Genomic DNA, 26929 nt, shown 5'->3' with positions numbered 1-26929 from the left:
CACGATCCCCACCAACACACCACAGAAAGTCGAGACTCACCGTAATCACATTCGCGGTTCAGTTGATATGTCGCGTTACGCCCCAAAAGTCCTGCGTACATAGTTTCCCTCCATTCCTCGGATCGCGCTTGAACTGCCATCGCTGTAGTTCGGCTAACAATTCAATCCAAACACTGCACACATACACCGCGAAACTCGCGTAGAAAACCCGCTCCGACCAGAATGGGTTCAACGCGGTGGTGGTGAAGACCAGGGTGCTGACGATGCCTTCGTAAAGGAGGTTGGCGAGGACGCCGAAGAGCGCGAATTGGGGTGTGAGGGGCTCGCGCACGAGGAGGAGGATCCAGAGGGTGTATTTGATCGCTAAGATGGCGGGCATGGCCGCGAAGAGGAAGGGGATGCGTGGATATTGGTTGCTAAGGAGGTGCATGGGGGGATTTCCCGGAGGCGGAGTGGGGAGGTTAGGGAAGAGGTAGCGCAGTGGGTGGAGGGAGATGCTGAACCAGGAAAGAGGCCCGGGGATGGCGCGACCGAGGAGGAAGAAGAACGTTGTTGGCCAGTAGCGGGCGTAGGTGCCTCGTTGGATGGAATATGGGTCCAGGGTCTGAGGAGGGGGCTGAGCCTTAGGTTTCGTGGCCATGATGGCCCGGAGAAGGCGGTTTGTTGGGAGCTGCGAAGGGGAAAGAACACCCGAGTGTGACTCGAGGAGATGGCTATCGAGAGGTTCTAGGTCTTGAGAGAGAAGATGATCTGAACGGTGGCTTCGTCGTTGGGCTCGGGCAATATGAAGAGGTTTGTCGACACCTTCAGAGCGATTGTCCGAGGGGCCGCATGGTGTCAGCACATCTCACAGACCAAGCAATGCGACTTCCAGATGTCGTTGCGACGCTCGGTTGGATTTTGCATTGTTGCGAGTCCACGAACCGAAGCTTACCATGATGAGCTCGCGACTTGCATGGTCCTTTGGGGCGCCCAGGGAAGCGCATGCAGCAACCTCGTACGGTGGAGGCCTCGTTCCGGCAAGAGGCCTCGTGCTGGAGAAAAATATAAGTGAATCATTACATGAAGAATCTCTTACTGGACACCGCGCTCAGCCCGGCATGCACAGACACACGGCTGCTCAGCTTGGCATAGACGGTTGCATGCTGTGTAGAGACTGACGCGCCATTCATGCATCCCTCGAATCGGACCCTAGACCTTGTCCAATGCCGCCAACCTCTTATTCTGCTCCCTCCTCGCATCATCTTTGTCCTTGTTTGCCGCACCCTCCGCCTCTCCATCGCTGTCACTGAAGTCATCGTCATCGCCTGCCAACTGGAAATACTCCTCTTCCGCAGCCGCCAACGCCGGATCTCCTCCCACTGCCTTTCCGCCCCGTACATCCAATCTCGCGTTCCTGATGTTCGCTCCTCGGATAAACCACACCAGGATCACGACCTCAACCACCATGACGACGAGAACCAGGAAGATAGTGAACCAACCGTAACCGCGCAGTTGCATGCCGGTGAAGATGTTCACGAAGCCAATAGGGAACACGATGCGCCCAAGCCACATGTGTGCCGGACTGAGCCAATTCTTGCGGCGCATCTCGGTCTTGACGAAGAAGACGTGGTGTCGCCAGCCTAGGACAACCTGAATCCCCAATGCGGCGACGATAGCAATGCCCACGAATTGATGCGTGATGCTGATACTGTGGCTGTTGATGTATCCGATGATAGCAGAGATGGCGACAGAAGCAAAGCCCAATGCTTGAAGTGTCCAGTGATAGTTGAAGGACGTTGTCCGGCCTGATCGGATGAAGTAGGTGCCCAGCGGGAAAAGGAACAGGAACGCGACAATCATCAATACTCCGTGGATATGCCACAGGAAGTTGCGAACGTTGAATGGCTGAGAAGCGTAGACTGGTGCACCTTCATCGTGGTTGTGGTCGTCTTCTGAGGTAGAGGCTGGATGGTCCTTGCCTTCAGATTCAAGGGTCCCAGTCGCTGCGGAAGAGTCGGCTGCTGGGGTGCCTGGAATGTTGGCCGCACCGCCACCAAGAAGCGAGATGTATGCCTCTCCGCTAGCGAGTTCCTCATCCGTTGGCGGATCAGGATTGTCGATCTCATTGATCCCGTAGTGGCCTTCGGTATCGCGAATCTCGCCGAAGAAAGGACTGGGCACGAACGCATTCTTCAGATCGACGAATAAGAAGCCGAAGCCCAGGCCAAACATATGCATGTCGATGGCTCGGGTTTCGCTGAAGTCACCTTGAAAATCCTGCTTGAAGTTGCTGCTCCAGATGAAGGGCTGAGATGGCGAGTCCGCAGTGATGTTGACACCATGCCACTTGTCGTAGCCTCGCACAACGAATTCCGATATGGCGACGTGGGACGGCTTGCCCATGTCCGAGTGGTCAAAGCCGCCGTTGTACTCCTCAAACACAGATTTCATGATCTCGACATCTGGCACGAATGGCGGAGCCGAGTCCATCGCAGAAAGAGCAGTTGGTGGATAATGTCCTCGAGCAGCACGGACTGAGGTCGTCAAGCTCGAGTCAGGCGAACTTGGGTCGCCATATAGGATGAACATTAGTGAGCCTTGCATCCAGGGACCTAGACCAAGCGAAGCCCATCCTCTCGCGTTACCCTTGTATCGGAAAGCCTCCATTCGTACCCAGAGATCATTTTCTGAGGTGGACTCATTGTAATGTTGTGTCAGTGAGAACGCCTGATCTGCTCTGCCGGCCTGGGTGAGGTAAGCAAATGTTTAGTAGCGAGCATGACCAAAGACCTACCTCGCCCGTGTGCTTGACGAATTGTACTGGGCGATAGGCCGAAGTGAGTCCAGCGAAGACAGTCGTCGACAACAAGAGGCATTGTGATGCCCAGCTAATTGGAATATGCATCTTGAATCGTGGTTGTGAGGGATGCGTGGAAGAAATTAATAATTTACAGCTGAAAGGGGCCCGAGGCAGCCAAGCCGAGCATCCGGCTGAAATGCAAAAGTCGAATGCGCGACAAGAGCCTGGCGGAAAGTGCCCTCGTCTCTTTGCTGGAGGGCGAGGGTATAATTACGGTCGTTGAAGAGGGATATGAAATGAATGAAGGATGGACAGTCGGATGGCAAAACGTCTATCAGCCCTCAGAAGGAGTTCATCCCTCACTGAAATAGACTGGAGCTATGCCTGACTGGGTGACGCGCGGTGGACGCCTTCTTCTCAGGGGGCTGCACCAAATCGCGGGCCAGCCATTACAAGGCAGGGCATTCTTGATGAGAGCTTATTCCACGCGACTTTCGCTTTCGCAGCCTCGCATAGTACCGAAGCAGCGGTCACGGATGAGGCAGCCCGCAAACCGCACAACTTTGCGATGCAGTAGTAGAATTGTCTGCCTATGAGGCTATACAATAGAAAGGCCCAATGTGACCCTCATCCAGCGCCCGGATTGTACATATGGCATATGTGACAATATCTTTTGCCCCACGTCCCACATGGATGACAGATTGCTCGCCGCGAAAAGTGACGTGTAACAATGTCATCGTCTCCTGCATCACAACAAAATCCAGCTTCGACCAGCGGATCCCGATCTTGTCGTACAGTCCAGATTTGGTCATTAGTACAAAGATCCAATTCGCCATGACGAACACACACACCCGTGGTCACCCATCGCACTCTCAACCCTACCTTCAAACGCATCTCGCCCCATGTCATTCGTGCCTGTGATCATGACCCTGCGGCCTGCCAATATCCACCGTTTGTGCTCATCGCTTCGCATCATCGTCGTCTCGTTAACCATCATCATTGTCAACACTGACCCACATTGCACCTCGCGACACGGTCCCCGATGCTAGCACAAAGTCCTGCAAGTACAAAAGAATCCAGCCCTCCGCATTCCACTGCCTCAATCACTATCATCTGCCGGAGTACACTCTTGAGGGTCGCCGGACGCTGCTCCCGCTCAGACTTGTTCCGCTGCGGCTCCGACTCCTCCTCCGTCTGTGGCTACCGCTGCTGCCCCGTACTCTTTTCTCCACGACGACTTCCCTGCTGCCCCTCCATCTTGGGTCTGTCAAGGCTTGCCAAAGAAATATCAGCAAGAGTGTGCCGAAAATGGATCCGACGATGGACCCGGCTAGCACGCCGCCCGAGTACTGGCCAGGGCAGCCCTGCGCAACGGTGCCTCCCGCCGAGATGGTCTGCGTGGCTTGTCTGGGAACGAGGTGTAGGGCGCGGCGTGGCAGATCGGAGAGGGAGGGCGATGTTGGTGGAAGGAGTGCGGGCTATGCAGACGGTCAGTCAATCTCAGATCATGGAACTACAGACATGCGCGCATACCATTTTCAATGTGTATACCTGCTATCTGCAATGTCGTTGATGTGCTGGCGAGGCTGGCGCATAGGCCGCCGGATGTATTTCCGATATTATGTTGCGCCGGAGCGATGCGCGCGAGGAATTGTAAGTTGTTCTGACTGTCGCAAATGCAAATGCTTCTGGCAATGCCTTGCTCGGCCTGCGTAGACGCGCTGGACGTTTTCTTGCGCAAAAAGGCGCTTGGTGTGCTTTCTCGCTTGTGGATGATCAACGCCGGGCGTCAGGCAGCGATTGTGTACTTCCAGTCCAAATGCGGCGTGTATCCAAAGAACGGGGTGTTCAGAAAGTCAGACAAACGAAAGATATGGTGGGTTGACGGCCTGAATCGCACGACATGCTCTGCCAAAACTGCGACGCTGTTTACAGTGAGACAGAGTGTGCCGCGTACGCTTTTCAGCTCGTCGAAGGGGGGCTGTCTCAAGAAGGAGGGCCAGCCCGCCCCCATACATATGATGCATGTGCAGCGGCATTTCCGGAGGCCTGGATGTAGCGAACGAGTCAGCTTTGGGCTTGCTTACCCGACAGGACAGCCGGCGAATAGGACAGCAGCCCTGGATGACGTGGGGGATGCCACAGCAACCGGCTCTGGGATTTACCAGGGACTGCGGATATTTTATCCTCTGCGAAAGTCAGCAGGCTTTCTTAATAACGAGCATGCAGTCTGCTGCAACACTGAGCACACTGCGGAGGTCGATCAATTTGCCTGTCGTGAGTGCCGTTGGTCGCACAAGCTGGACCTAGAAAGTGTCGAGGCATCAACGTGTGCCAACAACTGCTGACATCATGGATGTGTGAGTGGAATATATATGTTCTGCAATGATTTCCAGTCGCAAACCTGTGGGCAACGCAGACCAGATGAATTGATGGTCGAAGACAAACCCGTTCCTTCTCTAACGTCTGGATGTAATGTCAGCCTAGGTGGGTAGGTACGACCAGTTATATTTTCCGTCGAACTTGCCTATGTTTTAAGACGACCCAGACCGGATGACAAGCCAAGCATCAGCTAAGGCCGGATGACTGGTTCAAAACAGGTTGACCACTCAACCCAACGTTGCGTCGCTTTACGGCGCTGCCTGCCACTTGCCTTCATGGCATGTGTGACGCTGATTGACGTGAGTCCTTAGGTAGATACTGTATCGGATCTAGCACTTGCATCATGGCTACCTGGAGAATTTTGTGATTGTAGCATACGTTTGCACCGAGCTGTCATCGATGAAGTTGATGCAATTCTGAGTCAGCCATTGAACTTCAGTGGCGTAGAATATTTGTGCTTGGATCGCGCACGATGTCTCAATCTTCCTTCGACCATCCCGCAAGTCGGCTAACGCCCAACTAATGCCAACACCTGCTACGTGCGTCTCAGCGCCATGTCACAAGAAGTACACACCCCAAAGCGTAGCACCAGCAATGAGCAGCCCACTCAGCTTCTCAAGCCACGTATGAAACCAAATCGCGGTCATCATGATCATCCACAAGTCCAAGACGACCACTCCGTACAGGAACCACCGAGCATAGACCGTAATCTTCGCAGCTGCTTCGCTTTCCCATCCTCCAACTGCCTTCCGTTCCTCTTCCGTCAACTCATGCGCTAATTTAGCAGCAACCGATGGTGACACAGTCGGATGCTGAGAATGCGCATCAGCCAGGAACGACTCGTAGAGCAAGAACGCGGACGACAGGACCAAGATGAAGACATGACCAGATATGTCGTGTCCGCCGCGCCAGCGTCCGCCTGTCGATTTGCATGTGTAGGCGGACGATATGGTCGGGTACGTGATGCTTGACTTGATGTCGAAGCCAGGTTCGTTCGGCGCCGGCGCTTCGCAGTGGCCGCCTGTGATGGTGAAGGAGCGATCGATCAAGCGGGGCCAAAGAACCACTGCGTGACCAGGTACCAGGAAGTTGTGACGATGGCGTATCGGATAGCTGCTTGTACGTAGTGCTTCTGCTTGGAAGATGCTGGAGGTCGCGTAGTGAGTTGTAGTAACGTGAAGGCGAGTGTCGTCCAGAGCCAGCCGAGCTTCACGAAGTACTGGTTCACAAGGTTTCCTTTGCCAGCGAAGTAGTTTGGTTTGACATTCTGATCCAAACCCAGCGCCTGAGGGTCGAACGAGGGTGATATCACAGACCAGGTTGAACCGAGGGCGAGAATGATGGGATACACCAGAAGAAGGTATGTTGACGGACGGGTCTGCGGGAGCCTCCGTTGTGCTGTAGCCATGATTGCGTTGGAATGATCAACTTTGGATGCTCGACGGATTGAGCAATGAGCAGTTGCCGCCAGTGGCAGGTTCCCTATTTCTTTCCCACGCGGTTCGCCTTCTGGCAGGCATCACTTATTGAGAAGTTGTAGAAAGTCCCATCCATGTGGAAAAGTTCCAAGGTTATGGCTGACGTCATGCAGGCGTACCTGACAACAGGGCTTGAACGGCGCCCCAGAAAACTTGAAGCCGTGCCAGACTGAATTAAAAGGTATCCTTCAGGGGGCTTTAACACGGCTACTAGCGACGAACGCTGGAGGCAGATGAAGACAAATGAGGTGTAGAACGATATTTGAGCCACGAGCTATAACAATTTGTTTCAGATCTTTCGCCCCAAGCTCGGTGAGCAGTATCCAGACGAATGTACGAGCAGAACCACATCCTTCTCACTGCATCTCGAGCGCTCGAAGCACACCGCGTTCGTGAAGCCCCTTCTGCAGCTCTTCGGTCTGTCTGACACTGCGCTTAACAAAATCCTGCTCGAACCTGATCTCTGCCAGCGCAGACTTCGCCCAGGTGCGATGTCGTGTACAGCGATTCCGAATGCACACTCCGCCTTTCTTAGTAGCTTTGCCATCATCTGATTCCGCGTCGCTATCATCCTGGGCGCCGTTGACTTGAACATTACCGTTGGCTGGCTTCCGCGTAACCTCGGGCAGTCCAATTCGTGGGTTTTCTGCGCTGAGAATCTCCTTGCCTCCTTTCTTCTCGTACCACTCAACAAACATATCTTCACTCCACGCCAGCCGCGGATCGAACCCGCAAATCTCTTTCCACTTGGGATTTGTCTTCTTGACCTCGTCCGTGATGCCCGTGCTACGCACCTTTATAGCCTCCAGCAGCTTCTCTCGAGCTTCAAGTATGCCAAGCCGACGAGCATTTTCCGCCTTTTGTAACTCGATCTCACCAAGTTTGTGTCGCTCGAAATCATCAAACAACATGTTGACCTTCTCCGTTGCTTCGTCGGGTGGTGGCGTCGCCGGCTTTCGGCCCAGATTGTGCCATTCCTCCACTGACTTGCACGTACCAGCCACTGCTCGCACCTCAGCGGCTCGTAGGCTGAAACCGCGGTTGACAAGATCGTCCTCATCAGCACTGGAATCAGTCTCATATTCGCTCTTCTCATCTTCGCTGTAGGCCGGTGTGGCTAGGCGGCTGTCAGATTCTTCCATTGCATCAGTGGCTCGCAATGGTCGTTTGTCGGCTTTCTCGGGCTTTCTTCTTTTCCGCAGCTTCTTCGGCTTAGCAGAATCAACAACATATTGATCATGCTTAATGGTCTCAATGTATGGATCACCTCGTCGAAGGAGCTCAACGAAGAACATCCTCCCACACTCCTTGCTGCAATACTTGCTCGGCGGGTCCTGGAAGACTTTCGCAGGCTTACGGCAATCTTGTCTCCGGCACATTCGTTTCCACGTAGTCAGAAAGTCGGGCCTTGTGCATGCCGGACAAATGTACTTGTCGATTAGGTCGCCATCGCGTTCTCTGATGTTGACGCATTTTCCATGGTACCATTCATTGCATACACCGTCGCATGCAATCATCCAGGTGTGATTGTCCCCCTTTCGACATATACAAAATACTTCTCCATCGTCATTGGAGCTGCCAGGCGTCTCTGCAGCAGATGGTGCAGGTGATTCGGGCTCGACAGAAGCCACTCGTGAGGATGCGGGAGATGAAGAAGAAGTGAGCTGCTTCTTGAGCTTCGAAGAAGTCAGTCGGCTTCCAGCCATAGGCGTAGCGCTTGGAGATCGTAAAGGCGTGCTTCTGTCAGATGTCGAATCAACTTCCGCCAGCCGAGGCTTCTTCGCAACATGACCGCCTGTCTTAGGTTTCGCTGTTCCCTTCTTCGTCATTGCTGCAGGCAGGGGCTTTGTAGGTTCTGGAGCTGGACGCTTCTTCCCCGTTGTCGCCGGAGGAATGCTTGCAACAGGTTGAGGTGACTGCATAGTTTCTGCTTTAATAGCCGCAGTCGCTGTCTTACCTCCCTTTGTCTCCTTCTTGGCAGGCTCGCAGGACGTGTTCCTTTGTGCCTGCGGAAAGTCGCCTAGGTCCATCTCCGTGTCTGGTGCAGCACTCTCTTCTGGTTCGGCGCCATCGTCTACGGGCCTGGTGTCTCCGTCATCCTCAGTGGCTTTCTTAGTAGGTTTGGCAGGTTTCGCTGGTTTTTCGGGAGCTGCGACGATCCTCTGGCAATGAGATCCTCCAGTGGCTCCATAGGCTCACCAGTGACAGGATCAACTGTGATTTCCAGACTCTTCGTGGGTTCGAAGGCTTTCGACCCGTGAATCTTGGACATGTGATCTCTGACGGATCGACGTCTTGTAAATAACTTGTGGCAGACGTAGCATAGATACCGCTTATCGGTATGCTGTCCCTCATTTTTGGACGAATGCACGGTTGATCTTGGATCGTTGTCCGGATCATACCTCTTTCGAGATTTCGGTTTCTTCTCTGCCTGCGGAGACGTCGATTTGGCAGGTGTTTGGCCTTGTTGCTGGCTGTCAATGTCCATTGCGTCGTGGCCATCAATGGGCTGCGCTTCGAGACCTTCGACAGGATACTGCGATTCATCGTCAACAGTGCCATTGGCAGTTCCATTTGTCACCTCATCGGGCGCGGGAAGTTGTTCGCTGCCTTCGCTAGAATTTCATCGTCCAGAGTCGATGCCGCATTGGCAGCCAATGCTGCGAGTTCCTTTGGATCGGATTGGAACAACTCCGGCGCAAATATGGCCTCTGCCATGTCGTCGGTCGCGCCGTCTTCAAGATGAGGCGTCACTGCGCCCGAAGCCGGGGCAGGATTGAGCAAATCGTCGAGAAAGTTGGGCATAGCGGGATCGTTATACGCGATTCAGGACGATTTGCTAGGCAACCTTGGTAACGTAGTGAAGGTGTCCATCTGGGGTGAGAAGTGAATGGGCTGCGGCTCAAGTCACTCGAAGGCCATCATCTCAAGGTTAGCGGCGGCTCTCAATATATGGTATAGGACGTGATCATGTACCGATCAGGTCAGCGCAAGGAACCGCTCATGTTCCACCAAACGCGCCGCCAGATCATCGCGTGAGGTTCGGTCAAAGGCAGAAGGCTAGCCGACAGTCACGTGCTCTGAGTTCTCTCGTTGTCATCAAAGTTGCCAATGCAGCACAGATGGCTTACTCGAGTCATTTCCTTCTTGCTACCTAATTCTTTCCATCAGGCACCTTCACGCACAGCAACGCGAGGCCGAGTTGTCGACATTCTCGAGTCCTGTGTCATCATACGCGTTGCGCTCGCTGCCACGATATAAGCGGGCATCGTCTCCTTTGCCCGAATGTGTAACCCATTCAAGACCTCGCCATGTCTTCTGTTATACCGGTAGGTACAGCATGTCAGATTTTGTCGTTGCGAAAGAGTCACAGCAGATCCGTCGCAAGCGCAATCATGTAACCAGTTGAACGATTCTGGAATGGTAAGGCTGCGGCATTGTCACCCTAGACGCCACACGATTTCCTCCGACTGCCAAGTAAGCCACCGTTCGATCTGTATGGTGAGGAATACTTGACAGTTTTGATGTCCCGTGTCATGCAGCGGGAAGTGTGAAGCCCGCCTTGCACGTACAAGGTGCTATTTTAGGAATCAGCGAAAACAGCAAGGAAGCAGAAAATGACTCTGACGGTAGTTGGCCTTCTGTAGCATAGAGAACTATATAGGCTGCATCATCCAATCTGGCAACAGATAGACCGACAACACAAATAGAGTCGGACACCACCAAAGAAGACACATAAGTACATACATCCATCGTATGCACGATGCTCGACTATCTCAAAAGCTACTGGACACTTCGTTGGACACAACAACGTCAGTTCCACCCTATTCCTTCCAACATCACCCGCCACTTTGTCAAGACTGCGGCAGGCGACATCGAGCTCCTAGTCGCTGAGCCGACTCGAAGATCACCAGAAGCTGCCCCAATATTCTTCGTCCACGGTGGGAATGGCCACGCAACCGTCTGGTTGGAATGGATGACACACTTAGCAGAGACGTATGGCGCGAGAACCTACGCATACTCGCTACGAAACCATGGGGCGTCCTTCTCGGTATCATACTTTCGCATGGTATGGCTGACAAGCTTGGACGATCTGGCTTCGGACCTATCAAATGCAGTACTCGAAGCGACAAGCCGAGAAGGCCAGGCCCCAATCATCGTCGCCCACTCATCCGGTGGCGGGCTCAGCCAATACATCCTCAGCAAGGGCACGGTCAAAGCCAGAGCATTGGCCCTGGTGGGCGCTGTGCCGCATTTTGGCAACGTTCACGTCTACTTCAACTGGTTCACGAGGATAGATAGGTGGTTCATGCTGCGTAACTTTGCGCATTTCTGTCATCCTAACAGCGGTCTGAATACCGATCGACTGGTGTATAACGCGTTCTTTGGCCACGAGTATCCTCTGAGTGAGGTAACAGAGTTTCGAAAATGGATGGCCAACTACGAATGCATGTGGTGGCCATACAGTATGGGTGGTAGTGGGTTTTCGATCAAGACGCGAAAGTGGCTCTCACCAGTCGCCATCCTGCGAAATATCGTGAAGTGGACTGGGGCAGAAGATAAGGTCCTTGTCATGATTGGCACAGAAGATCTCATGATGGGAGGCACGGAGCGGAGAATGGTACAAGAGTTTCAGGAAGGCGTCCGGACGTTGCAGTCCGAAAAGAAGCTTGACATTGATGTTGCGAAGGAAAATCTGGCCATTGAGAAGGTTGACAAGTACGTTACTGAGGCACGGCAGGGCGGAGTCAGACTCGTCGAGGTGCTCAACGCTGGCCATCACACACAGAACGATGTTCAGTGGAAAGAGGCTTGCGAAGCTTTACGGCGCTTTGCCGAGCAAGCATAAATCTACAAGGAGGACGCTGAAGGTGACTGCAAGATGGGCGACAGAAAAAGCAGCGAAAATGCCTCTCATGGTCTCGGTAGCCACTACCTACAACAGCGATTGAAAATGCCCCTGCGTCCAACCTCGGGTCTCTAAGAACTGCTCCTTGGTCCTCATCCTCGTGCCTCAGTATTCTTCAATGGTCGTGCCCGAGAAGACCTTGTAATAGTCGCCTCCCCATGCAGAGAACGGCGTCTGAAATCCTGGCTTGACGGCGTCACCCAGTATAGCCTTCGCCGCCTCCACCGTGCCCATGGCTGTCAGATCGTATCCATTCGCTGTATGGGCGACTGCATTGGTGATGGAACCATCGGAGGATGTGATTTTGAATGCAAGATGATACGGCGTCGCCTTGCGTTCGTTCTCGGATGGTCCTTCTGGAACCGACTCAAGCTCCTCTGTTGGAAACCCACCGCCCGTTTTGACGCAGTATGTGCTGATGTTCGGCACGCCCAAGGCTCTCCACAAGCCGATAATTTGAGGATCGTTTGATGGAAAGCGTGGCAACGGGCCCCTACCATCGCGGAAGTCGACCTCGTGAGGCTCTTCGCCAGGATGTGGGACAAGCTCGCCGCCAACGCGCTTGACTGCCTCGGGCTTGAATCCACGTATGGTCCCGACAGTGCCTCGAGAGACCGGGCCGTTGATGTTCATAGTATGCTCCAGCCTGACTGGATTCTGGGCCTTTTGTAACAGGAGACCTCCTATACAGTCAAGCATGACTTCCATGCCGGAGCATGCAGAAGGGATCAGCATAACGCCTGCTTCCTTGGCGGCAGCGTCGCGAGTGATAGCTGTGTTGAGACTATTCAGCTCTGCCGAAATGTCGGTATAGTGGACACCTTTCCGAATACATGCGTCCATGAACTGCTCGCAGGTGTTGTGAAAAGGTCCGGCTCCGTTGACAAAGAGCTTCAGGCCTGAGAGTGCTTCATCGATAGCTGCCGGTTCATCGTCGGCAGAGAAGATGCGATAAGACACTCCCAGAGCTGCGGCTTTCGCCTTCACCTTCGATTCTGTTCGACCACCGATGATGAAGCTGATCCCTGCCGCTTGCAACCGTTCGGCTGCGAGGCCGAGTGAGTATCCTGCAGCTCCGTAGAGCATCAATGGAGCGGTTGCCATTTCGAATTAATGGTAATCGTTCAGGGCGAGGAGTCTGGACAGTCTGGGGCAGTGGAAGGGATGGGCTCAATGAAGTCTTTGCAACCTACGAGTGCGGACATGCATCTTCCACCTTATACCTCTTCGCCATTGTTGTACTTCTGGTCATGATGCTGGCACGAAGCCGATAGTACATTTCGGGACCGAGGATCTCACGCGCAGAGTCCCTGAATCCGCTCGAACATGAATAATCCAGTGCGCAAACGGAACATCATTAGCTGAGCCCAGAGAGACACCTACTTGATTCTAGAGGAGAAGTATATCCTGATGCTAAGAACTGTCGGACTTAATAGTAAGCCAGATGGTAAGCGGCTAAGTTCTCCGTGGCATCGCATCATTCGGTCGTGGTTAGCAGCTTCCTGGGTATGCAAGCCAAATCGTTGCAACAGGGAGAGGCAGTCACGCAGCAGACCTGTATGTGTCGCAATTACCATCTGAGTCGCGTTCTGGCGATTCTCCTTTCAAGCACGGTCGGGCACAAACCCGACCCTCGACATCCCGTACCTTGCATAGACGTTTATCAGCTGTAGTGTCGGAAGTTCGATTTCTCACCGCAACACAATCGACTGGATCACTCACTGCCTTTGTCAGGAGATCTGGTGGCGTTTTGGAACTTCGTAACCTCAATTCCGATGGCTCGGGCTGCATAGGAACTACGCCGAGTCGTTGAAGACCAGTGCTGAATACGCGTATCGCGAAGCTAATTTTAGGAAACGGAACAATTCTTCGCCTTGGCGATCAGAAAGCCCCGGGACGCGGCAAGTCCTTACCAATAACAACCTCACTGTCGCACGCCACGACATCATTTCTTCTCTGACAAACTTGACTATGTCAATATCATTCAGCATCGCCTGCAGCACAGCCCGTCAATGATATGGGCCGGAAAAGTAAGTCTTGTGTGTAGAGTTGAGCCGGTCTCAAGAATTCCTGATGCCTTGCTCGTGATGGACCCACCCACAAATACTTCACCGTGTACTAGCACAAGGCGCTTCGCGGCAAGGTGGGCGATCGTCGAACCCTCGGCGTATCTGTGATGTGAATACGACCAGATGAAGTTTCTGCCACTGAGAATGAAACATAACACCAGCTCTCAGCAGCTCCTGCTGGCAGGCTGCCAGCTAAGAACTTGTATATACAAGCACCTCTCCAGGCCTGTGCAATGCTTCCCAGTCGCAAAAGTATACAGACGGGAGTCACAGATCTGATTCGATAATGTCTGCAGAGAATTCGACACCAGCGCAAGTCCCTGTGGTCCGAGAGCCATCGCCGCCAGGGGAAGAATCTGAACCCCTCCCAGAATATGATGCAGATGAAACGCAACAAGCGATAGTCGACAATACAGCTCAAGCTACCAGTGAGTGGACACATGCGATATCGACAGCCGCCAGAGGGCTAACTTTCAGCAGATGATGGACGTATAGACGTTAACCTTGACTCTAAAATCGCCTCAGTACTCGCGAGGGTTGTCGACCTTCCAGAACTGCCAGAATACGTCGAAGCTCCACCAGTCTACGCAGAGCGACCGCAATGGACACTGTGTCTGAACATTGTCATACAGGTCGTAGGATCGAGGGGAGATGTCCAGCCGTTCGTTGCAATGGGCTGCGAGCTCCAGAAGTACGGTCACCGAGTTCGCATTGCAACCCATGGTGTCTTTAAGACCTTTGTCCACGACTCCGGACTGGAATTTTTCGACATAGGAGCAATCCTGCCGAACTGATGGCTTATATGGTCAAAAACCCTGGACTGATCCCTAAGCTTAAGACGCTCCGAGAAGGAGAGATTGGGGCCAAGCGAAAGATGGTTTCTGAGATGTTAGTAGGCTGTTGGCAATCTTGTGTGGCCGACGATGCGGAAACTGGCATTCCCTTTGTGGCCAATGCCATCATAGCCAACCCGCCGAGCTTTGCTCATGTCCATTGTGCTCAGGCTTTGTCGATACCACTGCACATGGTCTTCACGATGCCGTGGTCGCCGACACGATTCTTCTCGCATCCTCTGGCCAACGTGCAGAACACAACGACAGATCCAAAGCTCGCCAATTACTTATCATTCAGCTTGGTCAACGCTTTGACGTGGCAAGGGCTAGGCGATATCATCAACGGCTTCCGACAGCAAACCTTGGGCCTCGAGCCTGTGCCCTTGACGGAGGCACCCTTTCTCCTCGAGACGCTGAAGATCCCGTACACATATTGCTGGTCGCCTGGTCTCGTACCGAAGCCCAAAGACTGGCAAGACCACATCGATGTCACTGGGTTCATCTTCCGCGGACTACCAGAGTACGCCCCGTCAGATGATCTCGCCTCCTTCCTCAGCAATGGTCCTGCGCCATTTTATGTTGGCTTTGGAAGCATAGTGGTCGAGAAGCCCGAGGTCTTGCTCCAGACGATACTGGATGCTGTCAAGATAGCTGGTGTTCGATGCATCATCAGCAAAGGTTGGAGCTCGTTAGCGAGCGACGAACTTCCTGACAGCGTTTTCTCAATAGGCGAATGCCCACACGAGTGGCTTTTTACACAATGTTGTGGGCTTGTCCACCACGGAGGTGCTGGAACTACGGCCGCAGGTTTGCTCGCCGGCAAGCCGACAGTGATCGTCCCATTTTTCGGCGATCAACCTTTCTGGGGTGACATGGTGGCCTCTGCCGGAGCCGGACCATCCCCAATACCTCACAGCTCTCTGAATGCTGAGAGACTTGCCGAAGCGATGCGATTCTGCCAGTCTCCCGAGGCGACTGCAGCGGCAGCGAAGGTCTCTGAGACGATGAAAGCCGAGAACGGCGTACAAACAGCTGTAAATAGCTTTCACCGTCACTTGGACCCAGACAGGCTCAAATGCGATCTCCTACCGAACCTGCCAGCCTTGTTCAAAGTCCGGAAGCCGAAGCAGGGCTCGATTTGGAAAGGAAAGAGTGCGTCAAAACCAGCCAAGATCTCTGGTCTCGCGGCAGAGATCCTCCTCAAGGCTGAGAAGATCCAGCAGAAGGACCTAACGACATACAAAGCGAAATCCATCACGATAGAAAACAGAAGATACGACCCCTTGTCAGCACCTACTTCAGCATTGCTCGGCTTCGGTGTTGACTTTGTGACCAACACTAACGAGCTGTGGTACGCCCCATACAAAATGCACCAGCGCCAGAAGACGACGAGTTCGGCAGCATCAGTCAGATCGTTACAGACCGCCACAGCGAGCACCACCGTCGAGGACCGAGACCACGACACACTCTCAACGTACTCTGACCCAGAAGAAGGGTCTTCGAAGCGTTCCACAAGCAAGTTCAGCCGCAACACTCGCTCGACCGCAAAGTACGCTGGATCATCGGCTACTGCAATGGGACGCTTGCTCGGCGTGGCTACCAAGGGCACGCTTGTCGACGTTCCACAATCGCTTACGGAGGGCCTGCGTGCAACACCGCGACTCTACGGCGAGAAAGTCAAGGATCACCAACCGATCACTGACTGGAAGTCGGGGTTCAAAGTAGCGGGCAAAGACTTTGCTGTGGGAATGTCCACTGGAGTGGTCGACATCTTTGTCCAGCCTGTGAAGGGTGCCCGAGAGAATGGAGCAAAGGGCTTTGCTGCTGGGGTTGCTAAAGGTTCTATGGGGATGTGGACAAAGACGGGCTATGGAATGCTTGGGCTTTGGTCCCACTCCGCGACCGGCGTGTGGAAGAGTATACACGCTGCTTCACATTCGAGCGCAAGGAATGACATTTTGAGTAGGAAAAGGGTCCATGATATCTACTTCTCGCAGGAGGAGGGCGAGAGAGTGGACGAGGAGGCCGTCATAAGGGCGTTCGACGCTCTGTGATCTGCAGAGAGACTCATGGATGGATCCTTGATTGAATCATACCTAGGTATTCTACCACGGAGAAATACTCGGCATCTTCGTGAACGTCATTTCTTGGCACAACGTTCTACTAAGTGCCTCGTTTCTGCACGTCGGACCAAACATTCACGAATACGCATCTCTGGTCGAAAGCCTTCGTGAACCCCAGCAATTACAGGTGATCTGGACGCTGCTGAAATTGTGCACACAGTTCAGACATGGCCCCCCTAACCCCAACATCAACCCTGCCCCTGAAGCACACCCCGTCCACGAACCCAATCTCAGTCCCCGTCCTCGGCTACGGCACATGTCAATCCACATCATGTACGCCTCTTGCCTCGCAGCACTACGCAATGGCTACCGCCACATTGACACAGCCCAAATCTACCAAAATGAAGCAGAGACCGGCGCTGCAATCGCCCAATCCGGCGTTCCCCGCGCGGAGCTCTTCATCTGCTCGAAACTCTGGGAGGACATGTACGGCCGCGAGTCAGCTCTGCAAGGCGTGAGACAGTCGTGTCAGAAACTGGGCGTCGACTACATCGACCTGTACCTCCTACACACTCCTCGTCCAGGGCGGAAGCTACGGCACGAGAGCTGGCTGGGTCTACAGGACGCTGTCAGGCAGGGTCTAGTCAAGGCAATCGGTGTGAGTAACTGGGCACCGAAGCATATCGAGCAATTGATGGCTGAAGACGGTGTGGAGTTCTTCCCAGCAGTCAATCAATTGGAGTTCCACCCGTGGCAGCAGCAAAGGGATATTCGGGCGTGGTGCGAGGAAAAGGGCATGGTAATTGTTGCGTACAGTCCGCTCACGCAGGGAAAGAGGCTGGGTGATCCTGTGGTCAAGGAGGTTGCTGAGAAGGTGGGCAGGACACCTGCGCAGGTCGTGCTGAGGTGGTGTTTGCAGAGCGGTGTTGTGGTTATTCCGAAGAGTGATAAGGAGGCGCGGATCAAGGAGAACAGCAACGTTTTTGGTTGGAGTTTAGATGAGGAGGATATGAAGAGACTTGATGTGCTAGATGAGGGCATGAAGGGCAACCAAGGGGAATGGGATCCCCAAGCCTGGGATTGAGTCCTAAGCTGTCGTGTTCCTGCCTGAGATCTGGCTCAGTATCATACGTGAAATTGAGGCAAGTGCGAACTTCAGCTGATCAGTCCGCAGGCGCGACTCTTGGGAGGCGCCGTCAGGCAGGTCCAGCGGCTGCAGCTTCTCGAGCACATCGCGCCCTCTTTTATTGGAAGCTGTCATCGCTGCTGATACCAAACGACTACACATATCGACACACATTGTTCTCCGTCAGCATTATCTCGCTACGACACAGTTATCTTGCATCAAGTCCAAAGCATTCTTAAAGATGTTCATCCACTCATGCTCTTGCCATGTTCCTCTCCGAGGCTTGGACGTCATGGAGCAAGTTCGGTCGACTGAGGCAAACGATGTTCTGCAAAGCGCGATGTCAGAACTATCTGTCCATCCGCACACAGGGCTCCCGGATGGAGATGCCGAACGAACAACCCCGTCCACCCTCGTCGAAACCACACCTGTGCCTTTGACAATCATCCCAGACAAGATACAACGGCCACCGCAGCAACGAGGTCAACGTCAGCTGCAGCTTCTACGCCAGCTCACGCCACGAATACTCAAGTTCATGGATCAGCAGCCGGTCGCTCAACAAGTGCTTACCCAGGTTCGACAGAACAGTACCCTGCCGCTACCTCAGGGCCAGCCTCTCAACTGGCTCGGTCTGAAGCAATGGGCACAGGCAAATCCGCAACCAACTATGCCGATGGCCACCCTGACGCGTTTCCAGGCCATGGTCTTCGCCCAAATGCTAAAGCAGAAGCTAGCCATAACTGCACAGCTACGCCAGCTCACGCCACGAGTACTTCACCTCATGGATCAACAACAGGTTGATCCACCGACACTTACCCAGATCCGACATAAATGTACCCTGCCGCTGCCTGAGGGCCGAAATCTCAACTGGCTTGCCTTGAAGCAATGGGCACAGGCAAATCCTCAAGGAAGTATTCCGATGCCCGCCCTATTGCGGTTTCAGGCCATGGTATTTGTCCACATGCAAAAGCAGCACGTCGCTCAGCACACCAAGTGGGCAGAAGCACTTCGCGATAAGATGGCTCCGACTGCCAAAGCAAGATGCGAAGCTGTGTGGGCTGGGATGCTCGCGAAGTTTACAAACCTGGAATACCAGCAGGACTCATCCGCCGAAAAGCTGCGGGTATACTTGGCTGCCGAGGAACGCGCATTCCTGAAGGAAGACGAGTGGCTAGGCCCTAGGCTGATGCAATCGCTGTCACCCTTGCCGGTACTTCAACCGAATGAGGTGGAACTGCCGCATAGTGTGCTGTCACCATTGCCGGTACGTCAACCAAATGAGGTGGAGCTGCCGCAGATTCTGCCGGTCTCGCGTCGACTCTCTACTCCTGCGGCCGCCCCAGATCCTCGCTCTGGAAGCACACAGGTGGCCCAACATATCTGCAAAGGGCCTCAATTGTGTTGTGCATTCGACAAGCGTACCCGACAGTATGCCAAGCACATGCAGCATAGGATTGATTCAAATGGTAGTCAGTCAGCCACTGGAGGCCGCCCCGTGGTGCGTCTCTGCGCGGTGCTGAACAGTAGCGGATAGGTTGTGGTAAAAGCTCGCCAGGGTGGACTTCGTTGAAGGAAAGTGGATGAAGGTACCTCATTCTTGCTGTACAAAACTTGGAAAAGTTATTGGCTTGTTGATACTGACTGATGAGACGCTCGAGCTGCAAGGCTCCCCACTTCACACACTCCATGCCCTCTACTTCGATCGCCCTGACTTCCGTCGGTATCTATAAGTGCGAACAGCTGCTTCATGCACCTCGCCCGCCGCTACCTGCCAAAAAACAGCGTCAGAGGTCGAACCTCAAACCCTTTCCCTCGTGCTTCCATCTTCCACAGATCAACCACTTAGCACCATGTGCGCGCTACCTCATCCCTCCCAACATCTACGCACTCATCCTCGACATATCATTCCGAATCCGGTTATAATCCAATATCCCCTCCACACTCCCGACCGCACTCAACGCAATATCCTGATCCCATAACTTCTTCTGCGCGAACCGCATCACATCCTTCTCCGTGATCCCGCCTACTACCCTCTCGATCTCCGCCGGATCCATCCTTCGTCCCGTAGTGACGATCTGGCGGCCGATGTCTTCTGCCACGGCGGTCGTGCCGTCGAGGGAGAGGAGGATGGAGGCTTTGAGCTGAGCTTTGGCGCGCTCGACCTCGGCTTCGGAGACGTTGATGGAGAGGCGCGACCATTCGCGGAGGGTGAAGTGGATTAGGTCGTCTAGTTGGGTGCGGTTTTCGGAGACGAGGTAGATTCCCCAGAGGCTGTGTATGTGTCAGCAGGTGCACTCGGAAGCGGGAGCGAGAGAGCAGAGGAAAGACTTACCCAGTATCGCTATAGCTAGTCGAAAAGCTCATGAAGCTGTTGGCGAGGTTGTGGTAGTTCACAAATCCGGCGAGCTTGCTGCCCATGTAAGGCGTCTGGCCCATAGCGCGGTCCCAGTTGCCGACGATAGCTTGGGTGACGAGTGCAGTGAAGTAGTCGTCGTCCTTCCAGCTTACGCCCTCGACCGCGATGGCGATGTGTGCTGTTGGGATGGAGTCGTCTCGGATGCGGACTTCTGAGCCGATGAACTGAGGCTTGCGCTTCTGCTCAGCGGCGACTTCGGCGGCATATGAGGTGGGAGGGGCGGACTGCAAGCTGCCAAAGTGCTTCTCGGCGAGCTTAACAAGGTCTTCGTGGGGGATGCCACCTGCTCCGACGAGAACCATTCGGTCTGCAGTGTAGTTGGTCTTGATGTAGTCAACGAGATCTTGACGGTTGATCGAGAGGATGTTGTCGCGGGGTCCGAGGATGGTGCGGCCGAGGGGCTGGCCCTGGAAAGCAGTCGAGTGTAGGTGGTCGAAGACGACCTCTTCCAGCTGCTTGTCGACCTCTTCTTGCTCTCGGAGGATCACATCTCGTTCACGCTCTACGGCTTGAGGATCGAGTTTCGAGTTCTGAAGGATATCTGAGAGGATATCGACTGTCTTGGGGACGTCATTGTTGAAGGACTTTGCGTAGTAAACAGTGTTCTCGCGCTGGACTCGTCGTTAGTAGCCGTCCTCTCATCTCTTCGTCTCGAAATTCATACCGATGTGTAAGCATTCAGGTGGCCGCCCATGTTCTCGATTTCTAGCTCAAGCTGTTGCTGTGTTCTATTTCCGGTACCCTTGAACGCCAGATGCTCGAGAAAATGAGCTGTGCCATTGGTTTTGTCTGTTTCTGCCCGGCTACCTGCATCGATCCACATGCCGACCGTTGATGTTTGAGCCCATGGTGAGTGCTCAGTCGCGATCTAGCAAGAACTTGTGAGTTACTGTTCTGACACCATGGCTGCGTTACGTACCGTCAGACCATTTGAGAGAGTTGTGGATTCTGTTCGAGAGTTCTCGACGGGGTTTGCGTATCTTCTGACGGGACTTCGGATGCTGTTAAGAGCTTGTCGGCTTCGCAGGGATTGTCGCAGGTTGAGCGCCAGCCGCTGTGTCGCCATGGCGAGCGAGGTAACTGCTGAAAGGACGAACGGGAGCGCGACGCAGGGTGTGAAGAGCTTCGGCGTGAGGTCAATCTCAAGCAAGAGCTAAAAGATCCAATGCCCCGTAGTAGCTCAAAGGCTTGGCATTACGCACGCTCTGATTGGTCGACTGCTCCTGCTGCCGGTGTGACATGTTTACGGATGACTATGAAGTATTCAGGTTGCACGTCTAGTGGTTGATCTCATAAGCGTGTCATATGTCATTCAACGCTCGCTACATAACAGTACTGACATCTCCATCGCTCAGTTGAAATTCCACATATCGTTACCAGACCCATTCTGAAGTGTCGTGCCCTCGAAATCGAAGAACGGCATTCCCAAATTCATAGCCGAGTCACCGAAGTCAAAGGCGGTAGGATCGAGGGTGGCATAGTCTGGAATGCCACCATTGCCGTTTGTGATTTGGCTCTGCGTAGAGCTCATGGCTGGCTTCTCCTCGGATTGTGACGGCTTGCTTATGCTCTTCCTGCTGCGGCGTGTCGGGCCACCCAAGCTCTCAGACATCTTCTCCAGACCTTCTGCCATGCGGTGTATTAAATGGTCCTTGCCTAGGTCGACCGTCTTGAAGTGCTGCGCTAGCGCTCCGATCAAGCGTTGGTAGCGACTTTGATCCACAAACAGTTGTTCGCTATGCCTTGTAGCAATTCGTAGGAGGAACATCGCTGCGAAGGCGACCATGCCGTGAATGTGATGAGGTACATACGCCACGGCGACTTGGGCATCTTTGTCCTCCAATAGTAGATTCACGATGGCTATCGCGGCTTGAACCGCAGCTGAAGCATTTTCGAGAAAGTGTTCTGGAATGACTGCTCCTTGCTCCGGAAGACCTCGGAGGACATACGACTGTAAGTAGAGCTTTGCCCAGTGGTAGTGCATGATGGCGCCTTTGTTGGGCCAATTGCCGATAAGCTGGCTTGGGTCTGTGATACTGTTAGCAGGAAGTGAAAGTACTTGGCAGTCATTTCAACTCACTGTGCCTTGAGAAGCGAGCAATCCAGTCGTCGAGGTCTCGCTCGAAGCCGTTGATCTTGGGCAATGCCGAAGCAGGTAAGACAGCTGTCGTGTCCTCTGGTCCGAGGCTCTCGCGTATCTGGTTTATCAGGTACATCAAACAGATCTGTCCGGCCACCCGCCGATCTGAGTCGGTCGACAAAGAACACGCAAGATAAGCCTCCCAACCTGTGATGTATATTTCGTTATCCCTCATGACTGAGGATCGACCATAGAGTATGGACAGGTGATGATCACATATGTACAACAGGTACAACACTCTGATACCATCCATTGCTTCAGTAAGTTTTGCGGCATCTGCCTTATCAGGTGATCTGACTGAGTCTGCGATCTGCAGATAGTACTGCTTGAGATGGAACTCGCTCGCTCGACGAATCGCATATCCAGATAGCGTCCACGAAATATCGCTGAGCCAGTATGATCCTATGACAAGAGCCCGCAGATACTCCATGTCAATCTTTCGCTCAAACATGGCATTGGCGACCAGACGCTTATACTCCTTGGCGCATGTCGAATAGAGATGGCAATGAGCAGTATCGTGAAGAGCAGCAACAGTGAGAACAGCAGCGGTCAGTGTCGGCGATCGACTCCGAAACGACTCCAGATCTTTATAATCGGCGCATATGTGCCAGATGTAGGGATCAAGCTTCTGGAGGAAATAGTCGGCCAAAGGTTCCGCATCTTCCAATTTGATCACTCCGCGAGAAATAAAGTCTGTGTCTCGAAGCTGCTTGCAGATGCGAGACTGGTCTTCGTTCACCCCTTCAGCCGCACGCAGTGCGCGCATTCCAGTGATCTGATACAAGGACTCGATCGGTACGTGTGACAAATTGTCTGTGACAGGGACGACTTTCGGCGAGTTATCATAAGAGTCATCTTCGTCCTCGTCTTTGACAGGGTCGTCCTGATCGAAGAAGATAGCTGGGTCTTGCGTAGATGTTTGCAGCTGAGGTAGTGGCGGCAGATTCAGGAGTTGTAGCACCTGTTCGACGGAGCCATACAGCGACAACACATCTTTGGTCACCGAGGCTTTCCACTTGCTGTCTTCCGACATCAGAGTCTGCAAGCTTTTGTTCAAGCGACAAGACAGCCCACGTTCTTTGCACCGTTGACAAGGTGGATCGCCTGTCATGATACACTTGATTTTCTGCTTGCGACAAGCCGCACATGCTTTCACCTTGCGCGATATGCCGGGGATCTTTGAGTTATCGACCTGAGCTCCATTGCTCTGGCTTGCGCTGCGTTGACCCCGGGCTAGTGACTTTGGGTCCTCGTTGATGCGCGCTCTCTTCGGCGATGTCAATTGCGACGGCGACTGGAGTGAGTGAGGCGATGTAGAGGAGCCGCCGTGGCCTGGAGCGCTGTGAGGTGAAGGCAGGTTCGCGTCTGTCCAGCTTCGCTTCGGTGCGGCCATGACGGCCAGGTGCGTAGGATAGTGATGCAGTCTTCAGCTTACCGAGCTCGAGTCATATGGTGCTTTGCTGTGCTCACGAGCTATGCATCCAGACTGTTGTGTAGTTGTTCGTCGATCTTAGAGGTCGCATGCAAGGTTTATGAGGCCAGCTACTGTGAATGAATTTCTAAGTTGATTTCCCCACTCCGGATCCCGCACCAGCGGCCAGTAGACGTGGGGTAATTGACGGCGGCATTTCATGGCATGCACGAGGTCGATCATGGGCAAAGGCAATATGTCAGCGGAGTCAAGCAGAGGGAACGATGTGTTGTCATTGAACAATGCTCTGCTATGAAGGCCAAGGCAACTGGAGTTCTTATGCCACATCGTGTCTGCCCATACCGCTGGGTCGGTGTGCAAGGCGATGATGACAAAGTTTCCCTCCATAGAAGCCGCTCTGCATACCACTAAGCACTGTCTGTCCTCTCTGATGGGTTTTTCTTGATTTTATGTTTGTCTTCTTTGCCACACGGATGACAGCCTCTGTCTGTGGAATGCGATTCGGCATGTCTGTGGCTGCGGACGAACGTACCCAAGGATACTGTATCGATGTTGGGAAGATTGTGATGATTCCTCTTAGATAGCCTGTTCGCTCGGGGCCTAGACTCCCTATCGTTCGTCGCGACTGTGCAAAAGATGTGAATTGTTGCGTCGCTCTCGTGCGAGCGCAATGAGCTGCCTCGATCCAGGCGGGCTCCGTGGTAGTTTGTGAGTAAATTGAAGACGTCCCTCCGATGTCATTTACTGATGCCCTAATCCGCCCGTTTCATTTCTCCGACGGTGAGAAATGAGCCATAAGGTAGGTAGCAAACACTGACACCGCCCTCGACACCTTGATCTTGCCTGAAGATGGGCACAGATCCGTTTCCCAGGAGATGTTCCCAGATTGTCGTTTTAACCTCATCCAGAGGCCCGATCCAAAACATGGTGCATCAACAGATGCTCCTAATGCGCCACAGCCTTAGCGATCTATCGCTGGCAACTGCTCCGCGTCCGATAGTAAGAAACTTTTGTACACGTGATCCCCTCGCATGGTGTCGGCATAACGATCCGCCAGCCTCGTGCTCACATAACATCATGCTCAGTCGTTGAAGTCCTCCCGAACGCCTCGGGCACACGAAGCCTGTGCGCAAAACTCCCTGAACGCCGAAATGAAACGTTAACTATGCAACAGATCCGAAGCCATCGTGCGCGAGAGGATTCGTTTATGGCCCAGGAGTTCCATTGTGCTGAGGTTGACCGGTATGCGCAGCGCCACGACCGCCGCGCCCGCCTCCTCGTCCTCTTCCTCTGCCTTGAGCAAAACCGCCACGTTGGCCATAACTTGGGTTATAGCCGTTATTCCGGCGACCCTGCTGTGATGCATCCTGTCCATTCGAAGGCTGTGTTGTTCTCGGCGGAGGCGCTGCGTGGATTGGCCGAGGTATATTCTCTGGGTTCTCATAGACGTAAAGTGACTTATCGATTGATGGTGGGATAGCTAGGATCTCAGTACCTAGCTCCTGTTCGATCTTGTAAAGGTTCAGTCTGTCTTCCCACGTGATCAGGTTAATGGCGAGACCTAGGTGACCGAAGCGTCCAGAACGACCGATACGATGGAGATACGTCTCGGCATTCTTAGGGAAGTCGAAGTTGATGACGACGTTCACTGCTTGAATGTCGATACCACGGGTAAGGAGATCAGAGCACACCAGGTTGCGGGACACTCCAGCTCGGAAGTCATGGAAGACTTTGTTGCGGTGTTGCTGCATCATTCGTGCATGCGAATAAAAGCACGAATAGCCAAGCTCTGTGATCTTCTTGGCCAATAGCTCCACGCGGTTAGTTGAATTACAGAAGATGATGGACTGGTTGATCTGGAGCTTCGAGAAGAGCGTGTTGAGGCAATGGACCTTCTGCTTCTCTTCCACGAAGGCGTAGTATTGAGTGATGCCGCGAAGGGTGAGCTCGTCCATCAGGTTGATCTCGTAAGGATTTCGCATGTGCTTCTCTTTGAAGTCTTTGACAATGATCGGGAATGTTGCACTGAATAGCATGACCTGCCGGTCTTTAGGGTGAAAGCTGAGAAGCTGCTCGACCACAATCGTGAACTCTGGCGACAGAAGCTTGTCGGCTTCGTCCATGACAAAGATCGAGCACTCAGACAAATCGGCGACACCTTTGCTGGTGAGATCCAAGATCCGTCCCGGTGTACCAACTAGAATATGCACTTTGTCGTCAAGCCGGATAATGTCATCTTTGAGTGCTGTGCCTCCAGTGGTGACCATGACCTCAATTCCAAGGTGCTTACCCAAGGTCTTGCATACTTGTGATGTCTGTAACGCCAATTCTCTGGTCGGCACCAACAGAAGGGCTTGAATTTTCGGGTTCTTGGGATTTATTCTCTCCAATGTGGGGATCACAAAAGCTGCGGTCTTGCCTGTACCATTCTTCGCACGGGCGAGGATGTCCCGCCCAACTAGCGCAACTGGAATGGTCTCTTCTTGTATAGGCGACGGTTTGTCAAAGCCTGCTTCAAATATGCCCATCAAGAGTTCTCGCTTGATGTAGAATTCTTCGAAGTCGAGGCCTTTCGTCTTGGTGACATCTTCAGTCTGTTCCCGACCGTCTTTCGCGGGCGCTTTGAGGTTTTCCTTCCAGCTGGAATCTTCTGGTCCATCGTTGAGAGACGTTTGCGCCAACTGTGCTGTCACCTGAGTCGCCATTGTGTGTCTTCGGCGCGTCTGGTAGACAGTATGTGCGCAGTTGAGGGAAGAGCTTGTATACCGTGCCACACAGATGTGCGCCGGCCAGTGGAGGAGGAAGAGGTGAGGTGCTTTAGTCGGTAGCACTGGGCCAAGTCAAGTTCGACGTACAGCGAGATCAGGATCGTCTCTGAACTGTGTTTGTGCGAGGACAAAGGAAGGCGGACGTGTGGTGGGGTTGTCAAATTTCAGTATTGTGAAGTGGGCGGTGTGGAAAGACTTCGATTGCTGGTAGGTTCTGGAGATTGGTGAAATTGAGTGTGGTATTGGAGTGACAGATCGAGCGTGATCGATGCTTCTGCATGTATGTGCTTCAAGTTGATATCTTTAAATCCAAGCAAGTGCAACCAAGACATTGATGTGGTTGCTGGGTACCTGCCCTTGCGACGATCACGAGGCTTGGCACGGAGCCTTTTACTCCACTGGCAGAATGATGGTGATGTCGATCCTAAGGTTGATGGCTTGAGATCTCTGCTTCCTGCTGGCTACTCATCGAACGAGAAGATCCAGCCTCCTAAGTGATCTCGGAAAGCCTTGAAAGAGTCCCTTGACAAG

The 26929-nt window shown here is 53.4% G+C and overlaps 13 protein-coding genes across 13 annotated transcripts; 5 read left to right on the top strand and 8 right to left on the bottom strand.

Annotated features, from left to right (window-relative positions):
- Nucleotides 1-58: 58 nt before the first annotated feature.
- Nucleotides 59-640, bottom strand: AB675_8414 (uncharacterized protein; the record flags this gene model as incomplete). The annotated part of the gene is made up of 1 exon (XM_018148858.1): nucleotides 59-640. The coding sequence occupies one exon, from the start codon at nucleotides 638-640 to the stop codon at nucleotides 59-61; it is 582 nt and encodes a 193-aa protein (XP_018004243.1).
- Nucleotides 641-1191: 551 nt separating this feature from the next.
- AB675_8413 (uncharacterized protein) lies at nucleotides 1192-2887 on the bottom strand (the record flags this gene model as incomplete). The annotated part of the gene is made up of 2 exons (XM_018148857.1): nucleotides 1192-2727; nucleotides 2777-2887. The coding sequence occupies 2 exons, from the start codon at nucleotides 2885-2887 to the stop codon at nucleotides 1192-1194; spliced, it is 1647 nt and encodes a 548-aa protein (XP_018004486.1).
- A 3322-nt stretch (nucleotides 2888-6209) lies between these two features.
- AB675_8412 (uncharacterized protein) lies at nucleotides 6210-6572 on the bottom strand (the record flags this gene model as incomplete). Its single annotated transcript, XM_018148856.1, has 1 exon — nucleotides 6210-6572. One exon carries the CDS (start codon nucleotides 6570-6572, stop codon nucleotides 6210-6212), a length of 363 nt encoding a protein of 120 aa, XP_018004407.1.
- Nucleotides 6573-6998: 426 nt separating this feature from the next.
- On the bottom strand, nucleotides 6999-9447 carry AB675_8411 (Set1 complex component spp1; the record flags this gene model as incomplete). The annotated part of the gene is made up of 3 exons (XM_018148855.1): nucleotides 6999-8791; nucleotides 8842-9257; nucleotides 9332-9447. 3 exons carry the CDS (start codon nucleotides 9445-9447, stop codon nucleotides 6999-7001), a joined length of 2325 nt encoding a protein of 774 aa, XP_018004635.1.
- A 958-nt stretch (nucleotides 9448-10405) lies between these two features.
- AB675_8410 (uncharacterized protein) lies at nucleotides 10406-11491 on the top strand (the record flags this gene model as incomplete). The annotated part of the gene is made up of 1 exon (XM_018148854.1): nucleotides 10406-11491. One exon carries the CDS (start codon nucleotides 10406-10408, stop codon nucleotides 11489-11491), a length of 1086 nt encoding a protein of 361 aa, XP_018004551.1.
- A 165-nt stretch (nucleotides 11492-11656) lies between these two features.
- On the bottom strand, nucleotides 11657-12655 carry AB675_8409 (uncharacterized protein; the record flags this gene model as incomplete). Its single annotated transcript, XM_018148852.1, has 1 exon — nucleotides 11657-12655. One exon carries the CDS (start codon nucleotides 12653-12655, stop codon nucleotides 11657-11659), a length of 999 nt encoding a protein of 332 aa, XP_018004673.1.
- A 1251-nt stretch (nucleotides 12656-13906) lies between these two features.
- On the top strand, nucleotides 13907-14414 carry AB675_8408 (Sterol 3-beta-glucosyltransferase UGT80A2; the record flags this gene model as incomplete). The annotated part of the gene is made up of 2 exons (XM_018148851.1): nucleotides 13907-14048; nucleotides 14101-14414. The coding sequence occupies 2 exons, from the start codon at nucleotides 13907-13909 to the stop codon at nucleotides 14412-14414; spliced, it is 456 nt and encodes a 151-aa protein (XP_018004165.1).
- Nucleotides 14415-14656: 242 nt separating this feature from the next.
- AB675_8407 (Sterol 3-beta-glucosyltransferase UGT80B1) lies at nucleotides 14657-16507 on the top strand (the record flags this gene model as incomplete). The annotated part of the gene is made up of 1 exon (XM_018148850.1): nucleotides 14657-16507. The coding sequence occupies one exon, from the start codon at nucleotides 14657-14659 to the stop codon at nucleotides 16505-16507; it is 1851 nt and encodes a 616-aa protein (XP_018004167.1).
- A 340-nt stretch (nucleotides 16508-16847) lies between these two features.
- On the top strand, nucleotides 16848-17600 carry AB675_8406 (putative oxido; the record flags this gene model as incomplete). Its single annotated transcript, XM_018148849.1, has 1 exon — nucleotides 16848-17600. One exon carries the CDS (start codon nucleotides 16848-16850, stop codon nucleotides 17598-17600), a length of 753 nt encoding a protein of 250 aa, XP_018004535.1.
- Nucleotides 17601-17934: 334 nt separating this feature from the next.
- Nucleotides 17935-19176, top strand: AB675_8405 (uncharacterized protein; the record flags this gene model as incomplete). The annotated part of the gene is made up of 1 exon (XM_018148848.1): nucleotides 17935-19176. The coding sequence occupies one exon, from the start codon at nucleotides 17935-17937 to the stop codon at nucleotides 19174-19176; it is 1242 nt and encodes a 413-aa protein (XP_018004611.1).
- A 346-nt stretch (nucleotides 19177-19522) lies between these two features.
- AB675_8404 (Mitochondrial-processing peptidase subunit beta) lies at nucleotides 19523-21124 on the bottom strand (the record flags this gene model as incomplete). Its single annotated transcript, XM_018148847.1, has 4 exons — nucleotides 19523-19913; nucleotides 19975-20669; nucleotides 20723-20926; nucleotides 20978-21124. 4 exons carry the CDS (start codon nucleotides 21122-21124, stop codon nucleotides 19523-19525), a joined length of 1437 nt encoding a protein of 478 aa, XP_018004385.1.
- Nucleotides 21125-21409: 285 nt separating this feature from the next.
- On the bottom strand, nucleotides 21410-23591 carry AB675_8403 (Transcriptional activator of proteases prtT; the record flags this gene model as incomplete). Its single annotated transcript, XM_018148846.1, has 2 exons — nucleotides 21410-22086; nucleotides 22139-23591. 2 exons carry the CDS (start codon nucleotides 23589-23591, stop codon nucleotides 21410-21412), a joined length of 2130 nt encoding a protein of 709 aa, XP_018004464.1.
- A 1244-nt stretch (nucleotides 23592-24835) lies between these two features.
- On the bottom strand, nucleotides 24836-26335 carry AB675_8402 (ATP-dependent RNA helicase DHH1; the record flags this gene model as incomplete). Its single annotated transcript, XM_018148845.1, has 1 exon — nucleotides 24836-26335. The coding sequence occupies one exon, from the start codon at nucleotides 26333-26335 to the stop codon at nucleotides 24836-24838; it is 1500 nt and encodes a 499-aa protein (XP_018004232.1).
- Between the last annotated feature and the right edge of the window lie 594 nt (nucleotides 26336-26929).

The sequence above is a fragment of the Cyphellophora attinorum genome, assembly GCF_001299255.1.
Source record: "Cyphellophora attinorum strain CBS 131958 chromosome Unknown Contig3, whole genome shotgun sequence".
NCBI lineage: Eukaryota > Fungi > Ascomycota > Eurotiomycetes > Chaetothyriales > Cyphellophoraceae > Cyphellophora > Cyphellophora attinorum.
Note: the sequence above shows the minus strand (reverse complement) of the source record. Positions and strands in the feature narration are given on the sequence as shown.